The sequence below is a fragment of the Myxine glutinosa genome, chromosome 14 (assembly GCF_964187855.1).
Source record: "Myxine glutinosa chromosome 14, kmMyxGlut1.1, whole genome shotgun sequence".
Classification (NCBI taxonomy): domain Eukaryota; kingdom Metazoa; phylum Chordata; class Myxini; order Myxiniformes; family Myxinidae; genus Myxine; species Myxine glutinosa.
Window position 1 is genome coordinate 42076608 of NC_136274.1, and position 20861 is coordinate 42097468.

Here is a 20861-nt window from a genome sequence, read left to right on the forward strand (position 1 = left end):
TCCAGTGGTTCAGGAGTACAAATAAGTCAAACACACAAGCAGACACTTCTCAAATGATTTGCACTGCATGTGCAAAGGTCTTAGACACATTCGGGAGTTACAAAAGATGGATGTTACAAACATCAACAACTTAATCAAAGCCTCCATGAGTGCTTTCTGCAATAACAATAAAAACCACCTTTAGAGGCCACTTTTCCCCGCAGAGCAGGGGTTGGCCTTTTTCGGGCACCATGGTCCCCTTTTTCTTGAAGCAATGTTTTATGGCCAATGCCCATCCTGCCGCCAACCCTGTTAGTCGCCTCTTGCGACACACAGGGAATTACCAGTTATCTGGTACTCAATTTTCCGACCTCAGAAGGATGACAGGCTGAGTCAACCCACCTGGTGTTAATTCAGCGATCGACCGGGATTCAAACCCAGGATCCTAGGATCCCAAGCCGGCACCCTAACCGCTAAGCCAACACCAGGCTTTTTGCAATGATAACAATGTTGACTTATTAATACAGTTTAGTTTGGGTGAGAAGAAACCAAGATTACTATTTTGCAATCTTTAATTACATTCATCAGAATCTCAAAAACCTATGATCACAACAATTCAAAGTAAACTAGGAGACGTGATATCTCTTTTGAGTAGAGTTGTAGTCGCTCATTCATCACATTTACCAATCAAATCTAATTGATGACTCGTCAGGTATTCCTCATTATTAACATCTGATGTTCCTCGTCCATAAAGCTAAAGGCCTACTTCTCATAATGCAGAAAACAGATCTATCAGGATTAACTGTTAGCTTAAAATGAAATGACTAAAATTTCAGTAGATCCCCGTGGAATTGTGTTTCTGCAAAAAGAAGGTAAAATATTAAGTGAAATAGCTCGCATCACTCGATCTTTTTCAAGGTTTGGTGTCTGAAGCACAATCAACAAGTACAGAGAAACATCATCTGAAATTGACAACTCGAGGAATGGAAGACTCAAAAAAAAGGTTTCGAATGAGGATGAGCAATACTGGATTGCTCATATCCTTACGGAATTGCAAGAAGACGAGCGTTGAATTGATAACAGAACTGGAAAAAGGCTCGGGTATCGTTATCCATCCATCAAGAGTATGAAAGCCACTTTTTGAAATCAAAACTTAAAGGATGTTATATTAAGAAAACCTTGGTTAAGAAAGGAACAAGACTAATAATGCTAAAATATGCAAAAGAACACAGAAATTGGACGATGGAACAATGGTCAAATATGCTTTGGATAAACGAGTCAAAGTTTCTGTTGTTTGGTTCGAATCAAAGACAGAATCCACACATTACACAAATAGCTAAGTCTGCCTCGAAGAAACTGAGAGTCCTGTTCAGATGTCGAAGATTCTTCTCCTCTCAACAGTTGCTTCAACTATATAAAGGATTGATTTGTCCTTGTATAGAGTACTGCTGTCCCATCTGGTGAGGCTCTAGCTCCACATACTTATATAATAAAATAACCACCTTTAGAGGCCATTTTTCCCCGCAAAGCGGGGGTTGGCCTTTTTCGGGAACCGTGGTTGTTGTTGTTTTTTGGTCCCCTTTTTGAAGCAATGTTTTACGGCCGGATGCCCTTCCTGACGCCAACCCTTTTTGCCGCCTTTAACGACAAACAGGGAATTACCAGTGAACTGGTACTCAATTTGCCGACCTCGGAAGGATGACAGGCTGAGTCAACCCCCCTGGCGTTAATTCAGCGATCGCCCGGGATTCGAACCCAGGATCCTAGGATCCTAAGCCGGCACCCTAGCCGCTAGCCCAACACCAGGAGGCTTACTGGACACCGTGAACAACACCGGACACAACACCGTGAACTTACTGGACAGAATTGAATACAAAGTAATCCGACTCATGAACTCTCCCAATCTGACCTCAAAACTCCACCCACCAAAATCACGTCGCAAAGTTGGCTCTTTCTCTTTTCTACAGATATTACTTCGGTTCCTGCTCCCAAGAACTTGCTCCACCATTAGCTAGACCATGGAAAACTCGACAAGCCACTGCATCACATGATTATTGTGTGGCCATTGGAAACTCAAGGGTGGGCCTGTTATGATGTTTGTTTCTTCTCCTCCACTTCCAAACTCGAACTCTTTACCTTCCCACGTTTTTCAAACACTTACGACCTTCCCCTTTTCTCTCTTTCTTCACTTTTCTATCAATGCAGCTCTTTTATTCAAGTCATGCCATCAATGAGGACTATATAGTTTATGACTGGAGCCTTCAACATAAAAAAGTATTTGAGACGACGAAAAACTGAAACTTAGGAGCTTTCCTTGAAGCCAACAATTAAGCATGGAGAAGGTTGAATTGAGGTTCAGGGGTGCATATCCTCAAGTGGTGTTGTAAAATGACTGAAAATCGATGGTATATTGACTGCAGCAAGGTACAAACAAATTTTAATTCACCATTCTACATCCACAGTGATGCAAGACGTATTGGTCCAAACTTCGCCTTATCGAGTTATCTTTTTGTATACAGTCAAGGTTCGTGGAAGAGCTGGAACACTGAACAGATCAAGGCGCAACAGGACAAAAGTAACAGTAGAGAGAGAGGGGAACACCAACAGCGGAGTTGAAGGACAAAATACAGGGAGACTTGGACGAACAATGAATGTGGGGTAAGGGAAGACACATGGAGTGAAGATGGATGCAGAAGGAAATTCTCAGGAAGGATAACCTGGATATTTGGATGGGGAAGGGCTTGGGGTCTTTTTTTTTTTTTTTTGGATACAAGATCAAGGCTCGTGAAAGAGTGAAGGAGTTTAAGAAAGTTTAAGGATATTTTTCTCATCAATACTTGGTTATGCGAACAATTTCATAACAACCGGAGTAGAGATGGGTTGGGAGTGAGCTTAATGAGGGTAGAAAATATCTTGGTATTGGGATTGGGGACAATCTGAGATGGTGGTGAACAGCAGTCTTGAAGACCTGAAGGGAAGCATGACACTGAAGAGAATATGGAAGCTGGTTCCACAAGCAGGAAAAAGAGGAACTAATGAGTGGAAGTGAGCAGTGATCCTGGATTTTGGGAGTTTCACCAGAAAGGGGGTTATTATTTCTTGTCAATCATGTTTGTCGGGAATAATTTATTTGTCGGTTACTGTTGGTGATTTGATTTTGCTGTTGGGGGATTGGAATTGTGGAGTATGGAAATTCATGGCTAGTAACTCAATTCTTTACAATTCCTATTTTGGACTCCATAACAATTGAACACAAAGTTTTTGTTTCCTTATGCATTGGATGTTCCTTATACATTTCCAAACTCCTGGGACAATTTCTCCAAAATTTGCTGAACCACATTATTTCACGGAAAGTTAACGTCACAGCAAAAACTTTCAATCCCTCAATCAATCATCTGGACTGGTCTCCCATCTCTACCGCCTCTGACATCAACTCATCCTGGGAATTCTTCCAAAGTAAATTGCTCTCTCTCTTGCACAGATTTATCCCATCTTGTCTTCAGTTGTCATACCCTTCCTCCCGTCCATGATACACGGAATCTTGTGGTGAGGCTGTTGCCCAGAAACAACTTGCTTTCGTCTCCTGGAAAGCAAATCCAACAGAAGGAAATCTCATTTCCTTTCACGAAGCCCGAAACAAGTGTGTGTCCACCCTCAGGAAAGCCAGGAAACAATATCTCTCCGTCCTCAAGACCGAACTCTCATGTCTCCCTCTTCCAAATCCTGGTGGCGTCTGGTCAAATATGTTTCTGGTGTTTGTTCCTCCTCCATCCCCTCCCTCATCTCAAATGGCTACACGGCTGACTCCGCACATGAAAAAGCTGAATGCCTCAACTCTGTGTTTGCCTCTAAATCTTGTGTCCCAAACCCATCCCTCTCTGTACCCACCGTACCCAGTCGTACCCAGCTGCTCCTGCACTCTGTGTCCTTTCCTCCTGACAAGGTGGAAAAGTTTCTGTCAACCCTCGACTCTGATTCTGCAACTGGACCTGACGGCATCAGCCCACGGGTCCTAAAATCCTGTTCTTCTGCTCTTTCACTCCCTCTCTCTGTTCTCTTCACCCTCTCTTATGCTCAAGATCATCTGCCATCTGCTTGGAAATCAGCCAACATCACCACTTTGCACAAAAAAGGTGCAAAAACAGATCCTAGCAACTACAGACCAATCAGCCTTCTCCCAATTATCAGCAAAGTCATGGAATCCATCATTGCTTCAGATATGAAATCTTTCCTCTTCTCCAATGGCTTGATCTCTGATCATCAATTTGGTTTCAGACCTGGTCACTCTACTCTGGACATGCTGCTTCTGCTTTCTCAACAATGGATGGAGGTCCTCAATGCCAAACAGGAAATTAGAGCTGTCTCCCTTGACACATCACGTGCCTTTGATAGGGTCTGGCACCCCGCTCTGCTCACCAAACTATCCTCCTTTGGTATCCATGGAAATCTCCACGCGTGGCTGGCGGACTTCCTCTCTAGTCGTAGTCAACGTGTGGCCCTGAATGGGTTTCTCTCATCTCCTCTTCCTGTTCCTGTTCAGGCTGGAGTTCCCCAAGGCAGTGTTCTGGGCCCTGTGCTTTTTCTGGTCTTCATCAATGATTTCTCTGACTCTCTTGAAAATCCTCTCTATCTCTTTGCTGATGACTCCACTCTCTGTCGCTCCATTCCTCATCCCTCAGATCGGCAGTCTGCAGCTTCCTCACTCTCTGCAGACCTGGACAAAATCACAGACTGGGCAAACAAGTGGAACATGTCTTTCAATCCTGACAAATCTCACACTCTTACGATGTCTCTCTGAAAAGACCGACTGGACAACCCTCCCATCCACTTTCTGAATAATCCTCTCCAAGAAGTTCTGTCACTCAAGCTTTTGGGTCTCACTATCTGCCATGATCTTTCCTGGGAAAACCACATTTCAAATCTGGCCTCCAAAGCCAGTCGCCGACTGGGCATCCTCCGTCGTGCGAAGTCCTTCCTTGGTACACCTGAGCTCCTCACCACATACAAGGCTTTCATCCACAGCTCAATGGAATACTGCTCTCCCCTCTGGGCTGGTGCTCCTGCCTCACACCTAGCTCGTCTTCACGCTGTTGAAAGCAAAGCGTTCAGAATCATTGGAATCTCCCGCGATGAAGCTAACTCCAAGGGCCTTTCACTCACTCACCGCAGGCAGGTGGGTGGTCTTTCCGTCTTCTACCGACTCCTCTCTGGCCTTGCCCCCCCAGCTCTCTCTGGGCTCTGTCCCCCAAATATTCCTACAGGTCGCACAAGATCTGCCTGCAACCCTCTTATGGTTAAACTGCCAAAATCAAGACTCTCTGCTCACCTTCACTCCTTCATTCCTCTTTTCTCCCGCCTCTGGAACAAACTCCCTCACTCTCTTCAATCCCACTCCACCCTCCAGGTCTTTAAAACAGCTGTTCACCACCATCTCTTATCTTCCTCCATCCAAAACCTTGATCTTTTCTACCCCTGCTAATTTCACCCCAAATCCACTTTTTTGAAATACCAACTTCTGTCCTGGAAGTCCTTGTGTTTTATACTTCTCCCATCCCCCACCCCCCCCCTTCCCACGCCCCCTCCCCCCAAGCCCTCTCCCTCCCACACATCTCCCTGCTCTCAAATGTTATGTTTGTGTGCTTCCCCTTCTCTCCCCATCTTGTCTTCCGCTCCCTCTTTTTATATATTTTGTTTGTCTGGTTGATTTGTTTGTGAAATAAATGTTAGCTCTTTCACGAGCCTCGATTCAGTATACAAAAAAAAAAATCCTCACTAGATTGATGTAAAAAACATGAAAAATGGCACTTTCGACGATTAGACATCGAACATCACGTGACACCCTCGGCCAGGAGAGGGGCAGAGCTTAAACTGCACCTGCACCTTCGAAGGTTGGTTGATGCTCTTTCAGGAATCAAATCTATTGCATTTAAATATTTATTTTTCTTCAGAAGAATGTAACTCAACATACAAGGTGTCCACACAGTCTCTATGGGAATACACTGAGTCCAATAAGTGGTCACACAACCCTATACAACCTTAAACAAGGAAATGAGGAGGCCATTAAGCCCATCATTGCCATGTTGCACTCCAGAGTTAATTTTTTGCTACAATTGTAAAACGTCGATTTCTGGGCTTAGACGTTTTTTTTCTGCGTGTTACTTCCTCTTGCCCATTCTTCCTCCAAGCGTCTCTCTGTTGCATCCCCCTACCCATCGGTATTGTGTCTCTCTACCCAGCTGTTGGTGTTTCCCTCCTTTCCACTGCATTCATGCATCTATGGATTTGCTTATTTATTATTTAATCTTAGCTAACAACAATCTTATTGATGCTTTGCGAGAGTTTAAGCAACCAGATCTTGATCGGGTGACCAAACTTGTCTTACAATAACGACCGACCAACTAACATCTGCAGTTTTCACCATTTTCTGAAGCAATTTTTCCTGGTGGTATTATAAGCAATGTTGGAGGCAAATTCATAATTATGATATTGTCCAAAGGTGATGACACACAATATCTTGTTTTGTTTTTTTTGCAAAATGATTTCACCCCTTTCCATTTCCATTTTCCCACTATCCTTCCACATAGCTTCCTGAAGAGTTTCGCAGGAGAATTACTGGCTGCTATCTCAACGATATGAGGACCAAATCCCACATGATGTTTGAGGCAAAAGTAACTGGATCTCTTCCAAAAGCTGTGAACTGGACAAGTCAAGGTTACGTGACCCCCGTGCGCAACCAGTTCGATTGTGGTTCCTGCTGGGCCTTCAGCTCAGTACGTGAAACAGGATACGCATCATGTGCACATTTAGAGAAATTGGCCATCCTGCAACTCTGTGATAAGAAAATAGTCATTTGTTGTCTTAACTTATTCCTGAGAGTTTGCTTGAGAGTTGAGGAGCTATAGAACATAGAACAGGTCAGGACGTCAAACAGAACAAGAAGAACAGCAGAAAGAGGGGATAGAAACACAGCAACCGCAGGGTTGAGGGACAAAATTGAGGGTGACTTGGACAAATATAATGGGTATGGGGAAGAAAGAGGGCTAGGGGAAGACACAAGGGGGTGAACAAGATGGACACATCCACCATTTATCATGAAGGAAAAACTGGAAACTTGGAAAGAGGTAAGGTTATGGTGGGGGATTAATGGGGGTAGAAGAGATTATGGTTTTGGATGGGTGGAAGGGTTGTTTACATTGAATAAGAGAATATTGCATGGCAGGATCAGAAACATATTTCACATAATGACAGATTGTGACAGCAGAGGCAAATAATTATTTTGGAGTACTGAGTTAAAACTGTGGGACAAAGGAATGAAACTTAAAGTCCTAGCCTGGAGGTAAAGAAAAGGAAAAAAGCAAGAACAGAAATGATACAAGTATTTTATTTTTCTCATCAATACTTGGTTATGCGAACAATTTCATAACAACCGGAGTGGAGCACGGACAGTCATCGAGTTAAAAATGGAGTCAAACATGACCTTCGAGACAGAGAATTGAGGAATATAACATTTTTTGTTCATTATAAAAGACTAAAAATATTGTTTTGTAATTTAGGACTGTGTATTATACAGTACTGTACTACAGTCACGTGAAAAAGTAAGTGTTTTGACCCATGTAAAGTTTTGACTTTTTCAACATATTTCAACATACAGCTATTTGATCTTCATTTCAACAATATTGATAGATAAAGGTGATATAATATAACAAATATCATGAAACATTTACATTTTGTAGTCCATTGTATAATTTAAATAAACATAAATGCAAATTTCGCATGTGGAAAAAGTAAGTACACCCCTACATTTATCACTACGTCAAATACCTAAAATTAGAATCAGGTGCACCAGCTCAGGTACAAATGATTAGAACATCTTTAGAGAGGATCTTGGAGGAACCTGTCTTATTTAAACCTCAGACATTTAGTTTGGTTTGCTCTTTGTTGTTGAAGTGTGCGGCATCACCATGCCTAGATCAAAAGAGCTCTCTGAGGCCTTCAGAAAGAAGGTTATAGATGCCTATGAGTCTGGGAAGGGATTAAAAAAGATCTCCAAACAATTTGAAATCAATCATTCAACTGTCCGGAAGATCATCTACAAGTGGAGAAGATTCCAAACAACTGCCAACTTGTTCAGGCCAGGTCGCCCCAGCAAGTTCAGCCCGAGAGCTGGCCGCAAGATGCTGAAATAAGTCTCTAAGAACCCCAGAATGTCATCACGAGACCTACAGGTAGCTCTTGCCACTGTTGATGTCAAAGCGCACGAGTCTACCATCAGAAAGAGGCTGCACAAATTTGATCTACATGGGAGGTGTGCCAGGAGGAAACCTTTGCTGTCCAGAAAGAACATCAGGGCAAGACTAAAGTTTGCCAATGAACACCTGGGCAAAGACCAGCACTTCTGGAACAATGTGCTTTGGACAGATGAGTCAAAGGTAGAGCTATTTGGCCACAGTACCAGAAGACATGTTTGGCGAAAACCAAAGACAGCATTTGACCACAAGAACCTGATACCAACTGTAAAGCATGGTGGTGGAAATATTATGGTTTGGGGCAGCTTTGCTGCATCAGGGCCTGGGCAGCTCACCATCATATAATCCACTATGAATTCTTCATTGTACCAGAGGGTGCTTGAGGATAATGTGAGGCCATCTGTCGGAGAGTTGAAGCTCAACCGAAGGTGGACCTTGCAACATGACAATGACCCTAAACATACCAGTAAATCCAACAAGGAATGGCTGAAAAGAAAGTAATGGAGGGTTCTGGAATAGCCAAGTCAAAGCCCGGATCTAAATCCCATCGAGATGTTGTGGGGGTGGGGGGTTTTTTTGAAACGAGCTGTGCATGCAAGAAACCCCTCAAACATCGCACAGCTGAAAGAATTCTGCATGGAAGAGTGGGCAAAAATTTCTCCCAGTCGATGTCAGAGACTGGTAGACAGTTATAAGAAACGCCTACTTGAGGTTGTTTCTGCCAAAGGGGGCAATACCACCTTTTCGAGCCAAGGGTGTACTTACTTTTTTCCACACGCGAAATTAGCATTTATGTTTATTTAAATTATACAATGGACTACAAAATGTAAATGTTTCATGATATTTGTTATATTATATCACGTTTATCTGTCAATGTTGTTGAAATGAAGATCAAATAGGTGTATGTTGAAATATGTTGAAAAAGTCAAAACTTTACATGGGGTGTACTTACTTTTTCACGTGACTGTATATTACCAAAAGTATTGGGACAGCACATTCAAACTTGGGTTTGCCTGTTTAGTATCCCCATCTGAGTTTGGTACTCCTGATGCTGGAATCCCAAGTTTAAGCCCCAGAGATGAGTGCTATGTTGATTTTTCCATTGTCTCGTCTTTTATAATAGTGTGTAAATGTCCCTAATGTCTTTGTCCGACATTGAGCACCAGCTCTTTCTTGAGCCTTTAATCACTGGAGAAATGACTTTATGGCTCGGAACAGGTGGGCTCTACCTGGTCACGATGATTCTCATTGTAAACCTCACCCCCACCTCCGATGTGTCTTCCTTGTTCCCATGCAGACTGAAGCTCTGTCGGGGCAGCATTTTAACAAAACAGGGAAACTCATCGAGCTAAGTGTGCAGCAGTTGGTGGATTGTTCTAGAGACTATGGAAACAGAGGCTGCAATGGAGGAATTATGCAGCAGGCTTTTAAATACATCAAAGAGAATGGGGGGATTGAGTCCGAAAGCTCCTACCCATATGAAGACGATGTAAGTACAAGTCCAATGCTGTTATTATACACAAAGTTAACCTTTTTATTCTCTCGTGGTGAAATTACAAACATTCAGAAATCGAAATACCTAAAGCAGCACGAAGACAATAAACTCACCATTCTCTGTTTTCATTGATGACAAAATTGTGCCAATATGAAATAGTTGTCAATAAAAAAGGAAACTCTGAATCCAAATCTGCCGCTGCATTGTGGTTCCGTGTTTTTTGCACCAAACGCTGAGGGTTTAACACGGTAAAGTTAGCAATTATTAACGCACAGGTTGTAAACCTGGTGCGTTATAGCGTTTGCCTGGGAATTTCGGGCGCTCAAAAGTGAAGCTAGTTTTAAAAGGAGGTGGCCTTTGCATTAGTTAACCCATGGGCCACCCTTGGGGAAGGTGTACTGCCCCATTTTAGTCTCCTGATGGTTACGTGCATCCATAAGAGTGGGAGGTGGATGGCCATGCAAGCAGCTGACACACATATGGCCAGTAATGGCTGCATGGCATTGATGCCAGGCAGAGGATTCTCCTATGGAGAACAATGGCTAGGATCACCCGTCTAGTATAGACACTGCCCGGAAGAAGGCAATGGCAAACCACTTCCGTACATGCCAAGAAAACAACCATGATCATAAATCTAAGAGATATAGCTATTGTTCTGGATTATGAGACAAAGGTAATAGCACAAAGTTATTGGAAGTATTATGAAGACGATTTCTGTTTTACAGTTCTCCATTATATAGTTCAATGTAAACAAGCATTCTGAGTATTGCGCTGCAATACATGTCCCCTACCGGCAGTCTGTCGTCCGGAAAACAGTTGGGGAAATTACCAAAGTTCAAAGTGCCATAACTTTGTCAAAAATGATCGAAACGCCGTGAAGTTCGAACTTGATCTGTAACTTATCATGAGGAAACCATGTACCAAGTTTGAAATCATTAGCGTTAAGAGTTTAGAAAAAAAAGTCCAGAAAACTGTTCTTTGAATGACGGACGGACAGACTGACAGATGGAGGGACGGAGTGCAAATCTACAGTCCCCTCCGGTGTACACCGGTAGGGGACTAATAAGGGTTTGAAGAAGTTTAAAGCGTACAAATAAATTAATTCAGGGTTTTACCGGTTATACCCAGTGCCTATTACATTACCCTATCTAGCATGTTACATTAGTTATTAGTGCTTGGTGTTTGTGTCCTTAAAAACAGTAAGTTTCATGTTTAGAATGATTTTTCATTTTGTTGGACCGCCAGGCAGGCACAGAAAGTAAAAAGAAAATCTCCTCTCTGTGCAAGCACGATTGGGTTGAATTCAGAGCCAAAATATGGTAAAACGACAAACTTGGCTTACAATTCATGTAAAATTCATGTTGAAAAGATAACATTCCATTTAAATAGGCTGTTCCTCGATCACAAACTGACAATCATAAACTAATAAGACAGACAGACGGACGGTCATGAACCAATTGCTTAACCCGCTTTTCACTTCGCGTGCACGGGATAAAAATGCGGAAGAGTTTTATGGAAAGAAGGAGAGATGAAAATCAAAGGTGCATCAAAAGAGGACATTAATGGCTAAATTCTTGAGTTCTAATGACAAGCTAGGAAAGACAAAGACAAATATTTCAAAGATGCATGCATATAGATAGAAAGTGACAGAAGAGCATCAGAAACAAGAGATCTTTTTTCTAAAGATCAGAGAGATCACAGGAAAATGTAGGTCTAGGATTGGGATCCTGAGTAGAACAGTCCTTGGTCTTCATCTCACTGAAGAAACACAAGTGAAAAATAGAACGGTAGAACATACCTCTGCCAGGCTGAACAGTTTACATTATGTATCGCACTGATACGTCAGACCTACATCAGGACCAATCGTCATCGTCGCACAACAAAACTTAATCAGCTTGGTCTTGCCACCTACCTAACTCATCCAACAAGTTTTGTCATAATCCGTCCACAACTTTTTGAGATAACGTGCAATGTATAGTTTTTGGCCTTATCTCTCAATGGTGAAGAATCACTTAAAAATTAGAGTATCTTGATCTTCACAAAATCTAATCAATTCGGCCTTGTCACACACCAAACCTGTTCACCTGTGTTGGCGGATGTAAAAAGATGGAAGGACAATTTAGAAACTCAATACAAATGAGATATCAATATGGAGGTGACCTTCGAAGAAAGAGAATATGAGCAAAAAATAAGTGATAGAATGTGAGGTACAGTACAGTGGCCTGCAGAATTATTCACCCCCCCCTCCAAAGTTCTCACATTTTGATTCCACCTGGGCTTAGTTCATGATGCTTTCAAATCAAGCTTAATATATCGGGTCTTCACAAACTACTCCAAAGTGATAAAGTTTAAAAATATAGATAAAATGCAAATAAGTTAGATTAACAAAGAAAATCAAAGGATTCTCAGTTGCATTCAAAAATCCATAAGTATTCAAAAACCCTTTCCCTAATTTAACCATAAATCACTTCAGGGGCAAATTATTTGTTTGAAGGTTAAAAAACAAGTGTAATAGGTTTCACCTGTATGTAATCAGTGGTTTAACTTTTAAAAGATTAAGCACCCCCACTATCTAAGGAGTTTTAAGGTGCAACTCACTTGGTCAACCAACAAGGAAAACATGAAGACAAAGGAGCTTTCCAAAGAAGTCAGACATGGAGTGATGGAGAAGCGCGTTTCAGGAGAGGATTATAAGAACATTTCACAGTCACTCATTACAACCCAGATCAGGTCTCCCATCCAAACTTAGCATCCAGGCAAGCAAGAAACTGGTTCGGGATGTCAATGCAAATCCAACAATGACTTAGAAAAACCTGCAAGGCTCTATCAATGAGATGCGGGTCACTGTTCATCAATCAACAATATCCCGTTCCCTTCGCAGGTGGCAAGAAAGAAGGCATTACTGAAAAAGACGCATCTAAAAGCTGGTATGGAGTTTGCGAAAAAGCATCTTAGCGATACTGCGGACATATTTAGAAAGGTTTTGTCTTCAGATGAGACAAAAATTTACTTTCTGGTCTAAATTCAAAGCGTTACATCTGGTGCAAGCTTAACACTGCACATCACCCAGTCACCACCATCATGATTGTCAAGCATGGTGGTGGCAGCATCATGTTATGGGGCTGCTTTTCATCAGCAGGGACTGGCAAGCTTGTCAGGCTAGAAGGGACAGTACAAAGTACAGGAGAATCCTTGATGAAAACCTGCTCGAGTCAGTCATGAATCTGAAACTGGATAAGAGATTCACATCTCAGTAGGACAATGATCCGAAGCACAAAGCTAAAGCCACACTGGAGTAGCTGAATAAGAAGAAAATAAATGTTCTTGATTGGCCCAGTCAAAGTCCTGACTTGAACCCAATTGAACATTTATGGTGAGACTTGAAGATTGTAGTCCATCGACGATGTAGAGCCTTCAAAGAGCGAGCAAATGGAAAATCACCAGGTGCCAATGTAACTATTTAAGGTTGTTGGGGAGGAGGTAATCAAAAATTTAACAACTATCTGTACACAAATCTGAGGCAGAATTGTAAGGCTTAAGCGGTGGAAGCTGTCAATCTATATACCATTAATCATGGGGAAAATCAAGGAAATAGCAAAGGAAGGTGTTTGGAAAAAACAAGGGAATATCAAAGAAAGGTGCATCTCCATTTTATAGATTACAGCAAAGCCTTTGATTGTATTGATCATGAATTGATATGGATTATGCCGAGGTACATGGGGATGTTGGAGCACCTGATATGTATGATAAACCTGCACACTAACCTGGAAGCTACAGCAACACAGAGCATGGAGAAACAGAATGGTTTGTAATTGGAAAAGGGATTTGACAGGTGTGCATTTTCTCCCATTACTTGTTAAATCTGTATAGTGAGCACATCATTAGGAAATCAAACCTTGAATGACATGGAGGTTGGAGTCAGGCTTGGAGGAAGATGTATCATCAATCTGAGGTATTCTGATACCACTCTGTTGGCAGAAAGTAGAGAGGACTTGATGAAACTGCTGTAGATAGTGAAGACAGAAAGTGAAAAAGCTGGTCTTTATTTAAATCTAAACAAGACTAAAATCTTATCAACTGAGAAAGTCGATGTGTTCAGATTGGTAGGACTTGGGAATGGCCGAGCAGGCTGGATATTCATGTGGGAATATTGAAAAGTTTCATTCACTTGAGTTCCAAGATTGAAGTGAGTGTAAACTAATGAGGAGAAATTAATAGATACCTCGCATTGGGGAGAACAGCAATGTCTGGAATGACAAATATCTGGAATGCCACAGATGTGACAATACAAACCAAGAGGGGCCTGGTGAATGTTCTGGTATTTCCACTTGCAATGTATGAATATGAGTCATGGACAGTGAAAAAGAAAGATAGCAAGGAGATTGAAAGTGTTGTTGTATAGCCCCAGATAGTTCTCTCGAACAGGCCCATGGCACGGAGATAGCCGATCGATCTCCCAGCTTTGTGAAGCCATGGTCACGAGGGATGGAGAGAGATAAGAGAGAGAAAGACCAGAGGGAGTGGGCCGGTTCACCGTGACCGCACTGCCCTGATGAATCCGGACAGCAGGTAAGAGTGGCGATGATTTGGCCCCCGACTTGCGTTGAGGGTTACAGCCACCGCAAAGAAACATCCACGATAGTTGTAAGTTTGTCCTTGGTGTCCTTGTGTTTTATACTTCTCCCTCCCCCCCCCCCCCCCCTCTTCCCATGCCTCCTCCCCCCGGGCCCTCTCCCTTCCACACATCTCCCTGCTCTCGGATGTTGTGTTTGTGTGCTTCCCCTTCTATCCCCATCTTGTCTTCCGCTCCCTCTTTTTGGGTATTTTGTTTGTCTGGTTGATTTGTTTGTGAAGTAAATGTTAGCTCTTTCACGAGCCTCGATGCAGTATACAAAAAAAAAAAAAAAAAAGTTGACAGCTTTGAAATGTGGTGTTGAAGACAAATGTTTAAAATTACATGGAGCTCGGTCTACCTCATCCTCTTCTTCCCTCAACCATACCCAGCATGGTTGATCTTTTTTTTTTTTTGTATACAAGATCGAGGCTCGTGTAACAGCTAACATTAATCACACAAAAAAAAAACGGACACACAAAACATACAATAAAGTGAGCGGGAGACAAGATGGGGAGAGAGAGGGAAGCACACAAGTACAACAGCAGAGAACAGGGACATCGGGAGATCTGTGGGAGGGAGAGGGCTTGGGGGAGGAGGCATGGGAAGGTGAGGGAGGAGTGTGGAAGAGGTTTAAAACACATGGACACTGCTAGAACTTCCAGGAAAGAAAGAAGTCGGGATTTCCAAAAAGTGGATCTGGGGTGAATTAACGTGGGTAGAAGAGATCAAGGTTTTGGATGGGGGAAGACAATAGATAGTGAGTTTCTCCAGACTTTCATTTTCAGATGTGTCCAAAGTTGACAGATTCTGTTTTATCATCAGCGCTTCTCATGTACATGGTGATCTCAATAATTTCTTCAAGCACTGACTTGTTTGTTCTTCTTGCAGAATATATAATGCAAAATCACCTTTGAGCAGCAAATATTTCCTTGGATAAATGTTGGAATAGATTTTCAACTTTTGTTTTTTTGCTGCATGTCACTTTTTTTTTTCTGCAATAATTTGAAAATGGTTTCCTTCTTCTTTACGTTTCAGGATCTGAAATGCAGGTTCAACAAGTCCTTGGTGGCAGCAACATGCAAAGGATCTAAAGACGTGCAAAGAGGCAACGAGACAGCCCTAAAAATTGCCGTTGCTGCAGTTGGACCAATCTCCATCGCAATTGATGCTTCACCCAATTCTTTCCAGTTTTACAAAAGTGGTAAAACCATGGGAATGGGAAATAACACTATGTCCGAGCAGGCTGGAGTAGTGGAATATGGTAGTAGCACATTGTACATAATCAATAACAAAGGTGCAACCTTTCTGCTTCCTCTTCTTTTTCTTCGATTTATCACCTTTTGGGTTCAACCAGGGTGAACAATTCTGGACCAACTAGCGGAGCTGTTGTATTTGGCCCTAACATTTGGTGGAAAGTGGCATTATTAACTAGCGGAGCCTATCCGTCGCTTCGCTGACGGATCAATTAGTCGTCCTGTTTGCCAAATTAAATTTACCCATGCGAAGAGTGATTTGACCTTAGCGTTGCCCAGGTAGAAAAGGGATTTGTAATACCCGCTGTGCCACCACCACCAGGTGGCTCCAACACCCTTGCATAAGGCCGCAGCCTATGTAAGTTGTATTTGTTACCTACAAAGCAGCAGCCTATGTTACCTACAAAGTTGTATTTGTACGTTGAATTCGGAGTTTGTAACTTAAAAGATGAGGCCGTGCATAAAATACATCCAAACAAAGAGAGAGAAAGAGAGAGGGAGAGAGCGATAGAAAGGGTTTTTTGCCTTTTATCGGTATAGATTTATTGTGGGTGCTAGCGATAACGTGCGCTATCTTCATGAACGACACCATAGAATATTTAATGTCTATCAATACCCCTAGTGCTGGTAGGCAGGCCCTGAGGCTTGATGTCCTTCCGATGGTCAATAAAGTTTGTTATAGCACCTTGTCTACCCTCTTCCCTGTACTTTTCTTTAAAAATCGATCCTTTAAAAGGTAAGAAAACGCGTTCGAGCCATCTCCTTTCTGTGCGTGTGCAGTCAGTGATTTTCAGCTCATTAGCTGAAAAGTTGCAAAAGTAATTGAACGCAGTGCAACAAGAGACTGTTTGGCCATATTCCCGAGACTTAATATCCCGGCGCTGAGGATACCGTGTTAACGGGAATTCAGACGTGACAGTATGCATACCTCTCAGCTATCCTGCCACCACTGGCAAATCCACTATGTATCACAACAATGAAATAAAAAATTGATTGGAAGTCCAATACACTTATATATCATTTTTTCATGAAAATTGTAAAACTGATGGGTTTGCATGTTTGCTTGCTCACCTGCAGGTGTTTATGACAATGTAAACTGTACCCAGTCTATGAACCATGCTGTCCTGGTGGTTGGATATGGTGAACTGGGTGGAAAAGACTACTGGCTCGTCAAAAACAGGTAATTTTAGGCTCACTCTCATTTACTTTAATTCATTTTTCTTTCTTGGGGAAAAAATTTGACTTTTATGCTGCTTAATCAAATAGACACCTTTTATATGAAGACACAGTTGCTTTTCACGATCATACCCGAACCCATAAAGTGCGAGATTTACTGGTAAGTAGGCCGAACATGCTTTTTTGTCATCGGCTTTTCTCCACCAATTAGAAGCAAGCTTTCATAAGTTACCCCGAGTATTATAGATTGTAATGAAAGGTCATTATTCGTTCTTTGGGTTGACGTCCGTTTAAACTCACTTGCAGAGACGTCTCGGTGACGCACTCTATGAGTTAAGGAGAAGACAACAACAACAACAACATGCATTTTAAGGCCATTTTCCCTGCCAGAGCGGGGGTTAGCCTTGCGGGCCCCATGACAATCTTCTCCATTTTGCCCTATTTTCTGCATCTCCCCTTGTTAACCCCCTTACCCGCATTTCTTCTTCCACCATCTTTAGCCAAGTCTTTCTCGGTCTTCCCCATCCTCTACTTCCTTCTGCATTAATTTCCATCACTCTTCTCAACCAGTCACATTCATCCTTCCTCAACACATGACCAAACCATCTCAACCTGTTTCTCTTCACAGCATCCATCACAGGCTCTATTCCCATCATCTTTCGCAATTCATCATGTCTTCCTCTCTCTCAACGATACTCCACACATCCACCGAACCATTCGCATTTCCACCCTTTCCAGCCTTCGTTGCTGCTCTACGTTCATTACCCATGTCTCGCTCCCATAAATCATAACACTTCTCACACATGCAGCATACACCTTTCCCTTCAGCTTCAACGACACTCCCCTCCTCGTCAGCACGCCACTCAGTTCCCGAAACTTCTTCCATGCACATCTCACTCTAGCAACCATTGTCAGAGTTAAGGAGAAGGTATAACCAAAATTCTCAAACTTAAAATGTATTTCAACATCAGGTCCTTGATCTATCTTAACCTTAGTTTGAGAAAAATGCATCATTTAGGCAGCAAATGCAATTTTAGTGAATTTCCCAGAGTCAAGAGGGGATGTGTGGCAACAGACATTAGGATAAGATATCTTTGTAATCTGGACAATCAGTTATGTGCTCGTTATTTGACCAATGAAGAAGTGTGCAAGAAAAGATGGGGGAACAGACGACGACTTCATAAGGACTATCAAAAAAAGAAAATGCAAAAGATTAGGGCAGAACACAACATTTAAGAGAATGAGACTCGGCTCATAGTGAAGCAAAGAGGTGGAGCAAGAAAACGTATGAAGATAATTGAAAACTGAACAGCACCCAATAGAGTGTATACCTCCACCAGGCAGAAAACTTTACGTTTTGTATCCCAACGACAGGCCGGATCTACATCCGGACCTTAACCTAAATTTAATTGGCTTGTTCTCGTCAACTCCCCAACTCATCCACAATGTTCTGAAATATCACCATACTCAAAGTCATGAGCACTTTCATTATAAAGTAAAATAAAGGTGCATGTAAGAAAACTGATATTGTCAATATACTGGGCACATGACTTTTCCATTACATTACAAAGGTGATTCTTTACATTACATTCTTCCAATGGCTTTTCAAGGCTGTCCCTTTCTTCTCATTTTTCTCTTTGTCGACCGCATTGCCATCTTTCCTTTCCTGAAGATCGGGTTTGCTTTGTTCCGGATTGTGAGCATGCAAAGCCTTCTGTTCGTCTCATTTTATTTTATTTTTTTTACACGTCCACATTATTATTATTATTTTTTTTAAACACTCTCCAGAACGATCCACCCACGCATTTCTACCGGCGCTGTACGAGCTCAAAAATCCCACTGCGGTAGAGGTCCATTCCAACACTTCGCAACTTGCTATGCACAGCTATCTGGATTGCCTCGTCATTTTCAAAGTGTAGGCCTCTCATGTGATCTTTTGAAGGGCCCGAACAGATGGTAGGTAGTTCGAGAGGGCCAAGTCCGGACTGGATGCGGACTGTGGGAGCACTTTCCTGCCATTCTTTGAGATTTCTTCCAATGTCAGACTCCAAAAGGAGCGCAACATGAGGTTCAGCAATGCCATGTTGAAAAATGACAGCTTTATTCCATTGGGTATTTTTCCTGAAGTACACGTTTCAGTTTCTTGAACATCTGAATGTCGTGTTACCTATGTAGAAGGGATGTGGGGGTGGTCTTTAGCAAGACTGTGGTAAGTGTAACATGGTCCATGTGTTTTGAGTAGATTAGATGGCCATGTTAGAGTAAGTCGTCTTGTAAAATGTGACGGTGAGGAGGCAGCGTATGTAATTTATAGACAAGGTAGTCAGGGTAATATTGTATGCGTAAGCACCTCTTGTTTGTGGGCCGGGTCATTTGAGGTTTTACCAACACAAAACCGCACAAGTGTCATACATTCCAAAAAGGCCGATCACAATCTCTCTGGCTATGGTGGTGTAATGCGCTGTCGGGCCCGAAGCAGGGATATACATTTATTTTTATTTGGGACGCTCCATGAGCAGGATGGCCTGGAGGAAGACTCCGGAAGAGGGGCTGAGAGAGGGCACACCAGAACTCCCAGTGTGTGAAGGAGGGTCCCGAGGGTGAAGAAGGAGTGGTTTGAGAGAGGAGAGAGGAGAGATCAAGAAGTGCCTTGAGAGGAGAGAAAGAAAGTGCAGACGGGCGTGATTGAGCCTTACCAATCATTTGTATTCGACATATGATTCGATTTTTCGGAGTTCATCATCATGAGTTACACTTGACCCAAACAAAGCCAAACCTGGGCAGTGTATAATCAGCAGAAACCTACAGGCCTGATGTCATAGTACCACCAGAAAACCAAGATGGTGACCATATTATTTTGGCATGATGGGTGGAGTCAAGTGACAAAAGTGGGTGGGGTCTATCAACTATTTGGCCAATAGGTGCATATCTCAAAAATCGGCCCTCATCAAGAACCACAAAACAACAACAACACAGAGCTCTTATACAGACCTGTGACACGTCATAACTGGGAAAATGCTTAGACATTTGGAATTGTCGTCCTTCATAATTTTTTAATGACAGATACAGTTTTAAAAGGCACATGGAATATCAGAAAAATAAGAGTGCAAAGGGTCACAGACACAAAATGGTGAAAAAGGAAAAGTAGTTGTTGAATAATAGACAGATGGGTGTATCACAGGACAAAATGAAGAATTGTGGTGAAGGGTGGTGATGTTCCTTTATTCTCTTTGTCTTTTCCCAACATTGCCGCAAACTTTTATAATACACCACAAAAGCTGCTCCAAAAAGTATGAACACATATATGTTCACACTTGCCTTTCAAGGGAGCTCAGCACTCAGCAGTCCTATATTTTGTGTACTTTGGGTTTACTGAATATCGTCAGTCATGTTATGTAAGCAAAATAAGGATGTGTCGCGAAATATTCTGTAATCATAAGATTCAGCACGATAATTCTCAGCATTTGAGATTTGAGTTAATAGTTTCCTGCTAAGTGGACACACGACGTAATACACATTTACATTTACATGTTCAGTATATTTTATTTTTGTTCACTCAAAATTCATGTTTATAAAGAAGTTTGAGAAAATGAACAAGTTATCTTGCTTAACTCATGCAGACACTTGTTGTCATATTGATGACATAACTTATAAAAGAAGATATTCACCAAATGTCTGAATGCATGTCCCTTTTGTGTTTGCAGTTGGGGTACAAAGTGGGGAATGAACGGATATGTGCTTATGAGTCGAAACAAGGACAATCAGTGTGGAATAGCAAGTTCAGCTATTTTTCCTCTCGTCTAGGTATGAGCTTTGAAAATTTTACTTGTTCCGATTTTGCTGTCATTAATTATGCATTTTACAGCGGGTGAGTTCGTTGTTAATGGCTCGAGCTGCGGATTGCTAAACCGCTCGGCAAATACCATCTTGTCCGTGGTTCGAGCGGTACTTGTCTCCCTGTTTTGCGGAGGGATTGGTAAAGGTATTCGGGAGAACACCTTGACCAATAACCCTGACCAATTTCACCCCGCAGAAGAGCGTTATAAGTACCAGGACCAGAGATGGCCAGCTTAACAGGCCAAGGGGATTAACCCCCC

The 20861-nt window shown here is 42.2% G+C and overlaps 1 protein-coding gene across 3 annotated transcripts in view; it reads left to right on the top strand.

Annotated features, from left to right (window-relative positions):
• The window catches only part of LOC137439739 (cathepsin L1), a 93962-nt gene that overhangs the window by 71881 nt on the left and 1220 nt on the right, over positions 1-20861 (top strand). For all 3 annotated transcript variants that reach the window (XR_013621358.1, XR_013621359.1, XM_078768183.1), the window contains exons 5-9: positions 6564-6749; positions 9523-9714; positions 15371-15536; positions 16666-16768; positions 20469-20568. Coding sequence is in view for 1 of the 3 variants with exons in the window: in XM_078768183.1 (XP_078624309.1) it covers positions 6564-6749; positions 9523-9714; positions 15371-15536; positions 16666-16768; positions 20469-20568 (747 nt within the window). In the remaining 2 variants the exon portion in view is untranslated. The remainder of the gene's footprint in view (positions 1-6563; positions 6750-9522; positions 9715-15370; positions 15537-16665; positions 16769-20468; positions 20569-20861) is intronic.